At 35.3% G+C, this 10,493-nt stretch overlaps 1 protein-coding gene across 3 annotated transcripts; it reads right to left on the bottom strand.

Moving 5' to 3' along the window:
• LOC116002343 (pentatricopeptide repeat-containing protein At5g11310, mitochondrial) lies at nt 1-6,339 on the bottom strand. 3 transcript variants are annotated; one of them, XM_031242470.1, is made up of 5 exons: nt 5,656-6,339; nt 1,905-3,513; nt 1,135-1,210; nt 899-976; nt 1-816 (listed from the first exon to the last, which is right to left on the bottom strand). In XM_031242470.1, the coding sequence occupies exons 1-2, from the start codon at nt 6,236-6,238 to the stop codon at nt 2,291-2,293; spliced, it is 1,806 nt and encodes a 601-aa protein (XP_031098330.1). In that variant the 5' UTR covers nt 6,239-6,339; the 3' UTR covers nt 1-816; nt 899-976; nt 1,135-1,210; nt 1,905-2,290. The 3 variants fall into 3 exon arrangements, with proteins under 3 accessions (XP_031098330.1, XP_031098319.1, XP_031098325.1); XM_031242459.1 differs by having other exon boundaries at nt 1-976; XM_031242465.1 differs by lacking the exon at nt 1,135-1,210 and having other exon boundaries at nt 1-976.
• Nucleotides 6,340-10,493: the final 4,154 nt, after the last annotated feature.

The raw sequence follows: 10,493 nt of genomic DNA, 5'->3' as shown, positions 1-10,493 counted from the left end.
TACAGTGTGAATGTTTACTACATTGGAAGTAAATATGTCATTGTGATATTCATTACTTTTGAAGAAACTTGTACATAATACACAATTGAGTTACAAATAATAATTTGTTCGAAGAGGAAATGGACGTGACCACCATAGAAGTCCTTTCAGGAACTCTGAGCTTTGGATTTGTTCAAAATTGGAATTAACAGTGAGCTAAATTATTGCAGATATTGTTGTTTTTGTCACTATCAAGGCATGAGCACCAATGGAGTCCAGATTGTGGGTTATGCCTCTCATCTGGATGTGTAGTTATCATTCCTCTTCTTTATTGGCACTATCATTATAGAAATGAGAATACTGAACAGGTTTCTCAGAAGCAACAGAATTCTTCCCGAGGTGACCTTTCATATCATTCATGTGAGGACGCCTGTGTTGGTAACTTGACATTAGAGAGGCCTTCCAATAGGTCCCAGAGAGACCTAGCCTCTAATAATCTAGTTTGACTCTAAACCAAAGTTCAAAACTTAATAGCGGGAGTGTGAATATTATGCCCAGATTGAACAAATCTTTTGTGCGCATTAACATTTGACCCTGTCTGTTGAGCCACTAAATTACAGTAATTTATATCCTCCCAAATACTCTGTCAGACCAGGGCATGGGAGGCCCTTGGGATTGGGGATTCAACCATTAAACCAGCAAAATACATCCTCAAGTTGAGTAACAGTGAAGGAAGAGTACACAAACCAAACCAAACCACATCAAGGGATTGATCCTTGACTTTTGGTATAGAGAAGCCTTAAGTCTCCAGGCCAGCTATAGCACCCTTAGAAGTGCCTACAATTCAAGGAAGGGATGGGACGGTGAAAATCACGAGTTAAACCCAAAAACCAAACCAAACCAAACCAATCACAGGTACCACTGATAAGGATTCAGAGAGTAGCAATATGTTGCGTTGAGGACTTGTTTAATTGCCATCAAGCCTTTCCAAAGGTAGCTGTGGACAACCAGGTACACTATTTCAATAACTAAAACAATGTATTTAAGCAGTATAATTGAAAATATATATGTATATATATATATATATATATATATATATATATATATATATGAAAATGAATTAGAGGGTAACACTGTCCATCACTTAAGTCTCACCAAAAAAGAATGATAAATTGCCAGGACAACAGAAGAAAGTAGCAAGCTCAAAGCAATTAAAAGAATGACAATTTGCCTGAAATTGGAAATAAACCAGTTGTAAATTTAAATGCTGTTGCAATTAGCATACTGTTGCATAAAGATAAAATATATGGTAAAACTTCCTCATTCAATGATTGAATTATACAAGTCTTCCTTCAAACAGATGGTTAGTTTCTACAGACAGCAAGTGCTAACTTAGTTCATCTCAAAATTCTCAATAATTATTTGAATAACACTTTGATGTTGTCCTAAGGCACTAAGGGGGAAAAGGCCAGAACTTGCTCACAACATATTTTGTTTCACATATTACTTGTTGAGGTACAGTTACATATCATTCTGGTTTTCTTTGAATCTGTAAATACAGATACAAATTTAGGTATGTTCTTAATTTGCTCAGTTTCATGAATTTTCTTTCCTTTTTCTTATAATATAATTTGTTATATGAACATTTCTTGTGTAATAAAAAGTATGTACAATCTCCTGATCTACGTCTACTAACTCTTAGACTACTAGGGTTTATATTCAACAAACATGACATTGCAGGGAAAACAAGTAGCAAAATGTTAATGAAGACATTTTCCAATTTCAAGCCCAATAATGAAGGGAAATCATTAAAAATTGAATACCCAATTGCCTGCTGTTTCACTTAATAGAATTATACCCTAGTCAGTATCCTATGCAGGGAAACAAAACGAAAATGTAAAAGTAAAGAATGAACAGATTCTCACCTGCACAGCTGCACTCAGTGCATGTCTATCTACATTGTTCTTTATGGAGCATTATTAACCTTTTAATGTCAACACTTGCTAAATGCAGCACCAATTAAGCCCATCATTCTTCAATTTCAGGTTACTAGATAAGTTTCCAGGATATGAGATTCCGAATTCAGACAAGTGGTTAACTGATGCATCAAGAGTGCAAAGTCAGTGCATGCCTCATATTGACTACAGCCCACAAATCCTGATACTATTCTGTCTGGCTAATGAGCAACCCCACCAATATTTCATGACCTTTTAATGATAAAAAGCATGACTGGTGCATCTATGAAAACATGGTGATAGGTCCACCCTTTTTCAATGGTATGTACAGAAGGATATAATTTCAAGATCAGTTCTCAGTTAACTCTACTTTTGATGCTGTCTATAGACGGGTTTGCACTTGGCATAGCATTCTGAAGTTGATGTCTACGTTTTGCAAGCTTTCTTGGGTTTGCACAAGTTTTTAAGGTTTCAGACATTGCTTCAGCTTTCTGAATTATAGATTTTCTTCTTACAGGTGAACTATCTCCAACTTCAGTGTATGTGTTGGGCAACTTTTTCGAATGTGGCAAAGAGGCCATCATATCACAAAGTTTCTTTACCTTTTCATTCATTCCCTCTTTCTTTAGATTATCAATCATTCTCTGATATGTAAGGTATTGAGGTACAATCCCTCTCCGAATCATGTCTTCAAACTCTTTAATAGCCTCATCTAATCGATGCATTTTGCAGAGTAAATGTATAAGCATACTGCTTGTAGCTAAGTCCAAATCCCACCCCCTAGCCCTCATTTCTCTGATAACCCGCATTGCTAGTTCCAGCTTTTCTTCTTCACATAGCATCTTTACCAATAGATGGTAAGTAAGCCGATCAGGTTCATATCCAGATTCAATCATCTTGGTATAAAGGTTTAAGCCTTCTTCAATCCTCCCAAACTTTGAAAAGTACCTAAAGAAGTAATTGTAAGTTGTGGGAGTTGGTGTAAAACCTCTATTGATCATCATCTTAAGAATCTTACTGGCCCCTAAGAGATCCCCAGCCTTGCAGAAACCCTTCACTAGTGAATTGTAAGTAGAAATAGTGGGACCAGATTCCACTACTGTTAAGCGTTCCATCATTCCCAAGGCCTCCTTGAACCTCCCCGCTTCTCCTAATGCATCAATAATTGGATTATAGACAATAGCATTTGGCTGAATTCCTTCCTTGCTCATGTCACTTATCAGCTCCATTGCAATCTCTACTCTGCGCATACGGCAATATCCTTCGACAAGGGTACCATAAGTTACAACACTAGGCATAATGTTTTCCTTTCTCATCTCCACCCAAAGCCCTTCAGCCTTCTTCAGCTTTCTAGACCGGAACCATCCATTCAGCAGAATATTATAAATTCTTGTAGATGGAATCCAACTGGGGTCTCGACCCTTTTGCCTCTCAAAATATTCAGAAGCTACCCTAACATGCCCTTCTTTGCACAAAGAATCTAATAGGATCTCAAATAATGTGTTTGCTGAATCCAAGGAGCGAATAAAATCAAGAGTTGATGAGAATTCAAATGTTCTAATGGCTGCAGAGTTCATACCTGAGAAGCCAAAATTATTTCAGAGAAGGGAACAGTAAAAATGAGTTAAAAATGAACTCTGACAAACTGCTTATAGGTATCATCTAATATCATATGTTTAAAACAGCCAATTGCTGCAAATTCACATAGCTATATGAGGTCAGGAGTGTAACATTGGGAAGTGGGAACCTATAGCAATAAAAATTTTCCCCAAGAGACTTCAGGTCCTAGAAGGCTAAATGAGTTTGACAGTTTGTAAGTGATAGATGTGTTGTCAATAGGTAAATCTTATTTAAAAAATGTCTCATACCACTATTCAGCAGAGAAATTTATTGAGAAGTGAAAAAAAAAATCCTAAAGGCTTAAGCTGATCTAGTAGGAATACGCTATGTACCACAGATAAGGACAAGAAGACACATGATTGGAGAAAATAGGGGACTAAAGATGTGAGGTTCACAATTTTAATTATTTATTATTATAACCAACATAAATCAGAAACCAATGCATAGATGATAGATGTATTTCAAAAAATAAAAATAAAAAAATCAATAGTTAAATTATCAGGGTAACTTCATAAAGCTTCAGAGATATGTTTCAGAACCCTGATTTCAGATCTTCTGTCATGACCCAAACAAAAAAAAAAAAAACAAGGAAAGAAATTCTTGTGTTAATTGAAATATGCTGCAATTGCCAATTGCCAATTGAGCCCTTTAGGTTTTATTCAATACTTTGACATCTATCCCAAATTCTCTTGAATCTTAAAATTGTTTTCCTGCACCAATTATTGGCATGTCTAAGTTTTTAATAAAATAAGACTTCCTAATAAGCACACCTCCCAGCATGTATCACAAGATTGAAGTTAAAAAATTTATTTCTTATAGAGTATAGACTAGTCACCTGTTCTTTGCCCTTTCTAAATATTTATCCTGGCATTTATCCCTTTCTTACTATTTATATTGCTTTTAAAAGACAGGTGAACTAACAGACCTATAGGCATAAATAGCCAAATAGGGCCATGGGTGAGGCTTCCATTTAGTTGTAAGGCTAAACTGAATGAAAATTGAATATTTCAGTTTGATTTCAAGGCCAACTGAAACCAAAAATGAAATCCATAAATTAAAAGAAAATTCAAACTCCCAGAAATTTTAAATCTCAATAGAATACACATAAGAATTATTATAAATAAATAAATACTCCATAACTCAAAATTACCATAACATAAATCAAGTAACCCCATTAATAAGAATCAATGCTAAGAAATCAACAAATCCACATTAGAAATTTCAACACATTCAAATCAAGGCACATAAACTTCAGTACAAGATAAAGAACAAAAATAGAGAACAACAATATCTTTTTAACATGTAGTTTAGGGTTTTGTTTAAATTTATATATTTTGATTTTGGTTTGAGTTGATAGCCAAAATTTTTTATTTCATCTAGGATTGGCTCAGTTTGAGTTGGCTTTCCATCTGATGCCCACCCCTATCCCCTTGGCATAAAACATCATATTGTAGTTAACAATACCACTGTCAAGATAATACTTTCAGTATTTCAGGCCAATGGGCAGAACCAGTAGCTTTGTCAAGATAATCAGTTGTCACAAATTGCTTCATATATAAGGCCAGTGCAGCTTAGGATTCAAGATATTATACAGAGTTAAATAAATAATAGAACCTAATGTTCCAAATTTCGACCTTGCAGCAAAAGAAGATGATAAATTAATGAAATTGTTATACCATGGACTAGGGTTCATATTGCATTATGAACTCTGGTCTAAAAATTATGTGTCTGAAGTTAACACATTTTGTACCTGTAGTTAATAATTAATAATTTCTATACCTGGAAACAAATTGAAGATGAATAATTACAGACACATGATAAGTGTTAACTACGGGTACACAATATGTTAATTGTTGACCCATAAAATGTTGATTAACATGATATGTGTTTATATGTATGTAGTTATTAATTATCGTGTGCCTTCAATTTTTTACAGGTACAGAGTTGTTAATCATAAGTATACAATGTGTAACTACAGGTACAAAATCTGAAGGTTGCTTTTGGACGAGGTCCGCAATGCAAGGTATACCTAGTTCATGGTCTAATTTGCCAAATTAATGGAATTTCATCAAAAAATGAAGTAAGAAGAATTTGTAGCAACCTGCACGAGCATACCGTCTAACCATAATTGTGAATGTGTCTAAATTGGGCCCTGCATCAGGGGAACTAATCCGATCACGAATCAAAGACCAAGCAGTATCGAAGTCCCTGCCTTTTCCAAGTGCATTAATCATCGCATTAAAGACGGCCACGGAGAAACTGTACCAGGGCTGCTTCTCCGCCCAGAGAAAGAGGGCCAAAAGGGGTTTGTGAGAAGAATCGAAGTGGCTGAAAATATGAAGGAAAAGCGCCTCATCGAGCTCGATTCCGACCCGGTCCAATGCCTGTTCGAGGGAGGGACCGGGAGAAAGGCTAGGGTCTCTAAGGAGGTCACGGATTGTGGTAAAACCGTTAGGGTTTTGGGGTTGGGGCGGGGGGGGGGGGGGGGGGGGGGGACGAAGTTGGGGGGGCTGTGGTGGAGGCGCAAAAGGCCATTTCATCAGGGGCTTTCCAGGGTTGAAGAGCCATGATTGGGTGGAGAGGAGTTTATAGGTGGCGCAGGGGGTGGGGGTTTGGAGGAGGAGAGATGGTATGGAGAAAAAGCAACGGCGAATCCGATGTGATGCAAAGCAAAAGCCCTTCATTTCGGCTGAAAGGATGTGCGGCGGTGGGAGAGAATGGGTTTCTCAGCAGGCCGGAAAGAAGAGTGGAACTGTGAAAGAAAAGAGAAGTGAACAGGAAATAATAGATTCAAATATTTCGAATTTCTCCATTTCTAGTTTTTCCGTTTAGTCTTTTTTTAACTTTTTTTTTTAAGTACTACCTAGTAGCTAATGACCTTGTGGTCTAGTGACATCCAGTTGCACCCTATGTTGGAGGGGACAAGTTTGAGCCCCAGATTACCTAGGCGAACTTTATAAATTTAAAATATATATATATACACGCACTAAACATTAAAATATGTAAACATGAAAAAATTTAATATTAGTTAGGTTAAATTATAATAAATTTTTAGTTTTGAAGTTAGGCTCGCGAGGCCTACGAACCTGCATGAGGCGGGTTATTGTTGCATAATCTACATCCTTTAGCCGTGCCGTAAAACACGTCGCAGAGGGTATAGAAGAGATGCCGGCCGCAACCCACACATCAAGAACCATCTTGCACTCAAGGAATAAGTGGGTCATTGACTCCTCACAACTACCACACAGGGGACACGGAGCATCAACTTCCACATTCCTTCTTCGGAGGGCTGCACGAACAGGGAGAATATCTTTTACACATCTCCAAAGCAAGTTTTGAAACTTCGCAACCACCTTAAGCTTCCATAATTTGTTCCATGATTTAAAGTCATTAGTTAAAGAAGGCGAATTAGCCAAAAGCTTGTACCCGCTGCGAACCGAATAACACCTGCGGAGGTCATGGCTCTAGTACCACTCTTCTCTCAAGTCTAGGTCCAGGTCTTAATAATATGTTCAGCATCTACTGGGGCAAACCTTTTAAGTTTAATCTATGTAAAATTTTTACATTTGATATCCTAACTAAGTTTATATCTATGATGTAACATTACTAAAATATATATGAACTAATAATTTATTAAGTTCATCTAAAATTTAGTTTAGATAATATTAATATTTTTTGAGCTAATATTTAAAATATTTGTGGATATATTAATTTGAGTGAAACATATATATATAATTTTTGCATTGAAGTCTATTATATGTCAATTTTCAATATCAGGACCATATTTATATTAGGGTATAACATAACTAAAATATCCAAACCAATAATCTATTTAATTCAATCAAAATCTAAAACATTGTTTAACGTTCAAGTTTTAATTGTGATAATGTGAATACTATCTAACTTTAAGCGTAAATAAATAATTATGTTTATATACATAATGCGATGAAAGAAGTAGAAATGGTGATAAATAAAATGAGATGAATAGATGATGATAATAATATAATCATAATATAATTAATATATAGATAAATATGTAAGTAATAATGGTAAGAATATGCTTCTAGTGATATATAATCAAATTGACAATAGAAAAATTGAAAAATATTTACAATTTTCAAAATGAAAATTTGTGTTAGTAAACTTATTTTTTTGTTTTATGTTCTTCAATTCTTTAGTTTTTTTTTTTAAAAAATAAGAGAAATTATCTAGTTACTAAACACGCCTTAGAGTATGTTGAGATTTAATCTTTTAAATTTTTATTTCTGCATTAGTTTGTATCCCTTCTCCAAGTTCAACTTGTAAATGCAGTATTAATTTAGGGGAAATCGACTGAAATATGAAGAAATGGAGAGTAATAATTGACAAAAATATGACGTCTTGAAAAACTTGACAAAATATGAAAAACACTTTTGAAAAATGCGGGTGGCGACGCATTTCTCAAAGGTGTTTGAAGGCATTTCAGAAATGCATTTGATCAAATGCATTTCTGAAATGCCTTTGATATTAAAAAAAAATAAAATAAAATAAATTGGCCTAGTCGCCTTCTCCGGCGAAGGAGAATTGGTCGCCTTCTCCTTCGCCTGAACCAATAACTGGTCGCCTTCTCCTTTGCCGGAACCAATAACTGGTTGCCTTCTCCTTCGCAGGGTCACCTTCTCCGGCGAAGGAGAATGCGATCAAATGGTTACCTTCTGGGTTGCCTTCTCCTTCGCCGAAGAAGGCCAAATTTTATATTAAGTTCATTCGCATTTTGGAAATGTGTATGATACGCATTTTTTAAATGCATTTAGTTTTGTATTTAAAAAAAGATTAAACTCATGGCCTTTGGGACATGCCTTATTGACGCCAAAGGCATGTCCCAAATGCGATTTTTGTAATTCTGTTAACTTTTTTTTCTTCATTAGCATTTTTGCCAATTGGGAGCTATGCATTCATATTTTAGTCAATTTCCCTTAATTTAGCAGAGGAGGCTGTAAGCAGTATACCAGAGGAGGCGTTATATCGCAGAGTTGTTGACTATTGGGATAAGACTTCAGGCTGGAAATGGGATAAGTTAGAATCCATTCTGCAAGTAGAAACTCTGAGCAAGCTGGCAACAAGCCAACAACCTTCTTCTGGGATGATGACAGGCAAAATACGTATGAAATTATGCACATGGAGTTATGAAAGTGTGAACATGGACTTACCCCTACAATTGACTTGACCTGAAGTCTTTTTAAAAACCTGTTTAATATTTAGGCCACCCAGTACCTACTATCAGCATGCAAGCATGAACTTCAGGGTATTGAAGTTTGGAGTATTTCGTTGATTTTACGGGAGAGAATGGCACGATAGATGCTCTAGCCAAGCTGGCTCCACGATGGCCAAAAGGAATGCATGTCCTTAAACAGCCCCCAACTCAGATTTTTGCCTTTCCTTATTGATGATGTAAATAGCTTCCCCTATTAGCATTATATTCATGAACGTAACCAACGTAATATGTACCGGGTAGCCCCCTTATGAATAAAAAAAATATATTAATTTAGCAATTTAATTAAATAATCGATATTACTGTGTCGAGTATTTATTAAAATGTGTATTCACAACTCAATTCGAGATGTGGTTAATGTCTACTTACTTATCACTTTGTTTCAATATGGTAACTCATAAGATGACAACTGCATCCTTGGATGTATACGATATTTCTAATGTGTTCGAAATATGAGTTATGATATCCAATGATATCCTTAAATTGACCAATAAGGCCTTCCACAATAGTTGTTTTTGGACCAAATTTTAAGAAAAGTTGAGTGAGGTGGAGGAGAGAAGAGGAAGTGAGAGAAGGAGGGAGATGCTTGCAGTAAAATGGGGATTTTGCAGGTAAAGTGGGTCCTACTTCATTAATAAGTGGTTCTTTGTTCTACGCGTAAATCATACTTTGCGCGCTCAGAGGGCGCGTTCCGTGCAAGGATCGCGGGGGGCGTAAATCATAAATATAACTTGAATTAACATATATAATGTTAATACTTAAACACAATGGGGTAGCTCAAGTGGCAATGAACTCTCTTTGTAGGAAAAAAGAAAAAAGAAAAAAAAAGCTTTCTTTGTAAGTAAGAATTTTGGGAATGAAACTAAGCAAAACGATGTCGTTTTTGGACCACACAATAACCCATTGAAAGGCTGCCATGTAGTGCATTTTTTTTTCTATAGTTCCACTTTTAAAAGTTAATTGGATTTGTAAGAATGTAATGTGAATAATAAATTAATGGTAAATGGGTGATGTGGAAGTAGAACCCACTTTTAAAAGTGAGAGAGTATTGTAAAGATAAGGATAGACTGAGACAATAAAGTTAGATATGTTAGACTATTATAATACTCTTTAAAACGTGACCCATCGAGAGGTAAGTACCCTTACCGTGCAACACAAGGTGTTTCGAATGGGGGCTTTTAGGTATTGGACAATATACTTTGACCATTTCAAGCATTATATTAGGTGTCCCATTCTTTTGGCACAAAAGTATATCCTATTAGGTGTCGTTACTCTCAAACCAAGTAAGCTTTGGCTTTCAAGTCCAAAAGTGAAAAGGAATTGAATCCTACAAATTTATACTAATACAGACACACAATCATTAATATATGGACTATACTATCAAATAATGTATATTCAGTATAAAAATAATATACTTTTAATATATTAAAAATGTACATTGTATTCAAGAGATATATATTATTTGTGTACTGAATATACATTATATTATATAATGTACATTTAGTACACAAATAATGTACATTTAATATATTAAAAATGTACATTTTGTTATGGTCCACATAACACTACGTGGACCATGGTTCACACAATAATTTGCCGGACACAAACAACTGGAAATTTTACCGACTAAGACAATGTACATAATACTTCCATTTGAAATTTTAAAATAATTTTCACCCTATTATAAT

The sequence above is a fragment of the Ipomoea triloba genome, chromosome 1, assembly GCF_003576645.1.
Source record: "Ipomoea triloba cultivar NCNSP0323 chromosome 1, ASM357664v1".
Classification (NCBI taxonomy): Eukaryota; Viridiplantae; Streptophyta; class Magnoliopsida; order Solanales; family Convolvulaceae; genus Ipomoea; species Ipomoea triloba.
The sequence above is the reverse complement of the archived record's forward strand: the minus strand, read 5'-3'. Positions and strand labels throughout refer to the sequence as shown.

Coding starts and splice junctions, on each gene's coding strand:
- LOC116002343 (XM_031242459.1), bottom strand. CDS start 6,238: ATGAAGGGCTTTTGCTTTGCATCACATCGGATTCGCCGTTGCTTTTTC. Junction 3,514..5,655: donor TAGACGGTATGCTCGTGCAG/GTTGCTACAAAT, acceptor TTGGCTTCTCAG/GTATGAACTCTGCAGCCATT.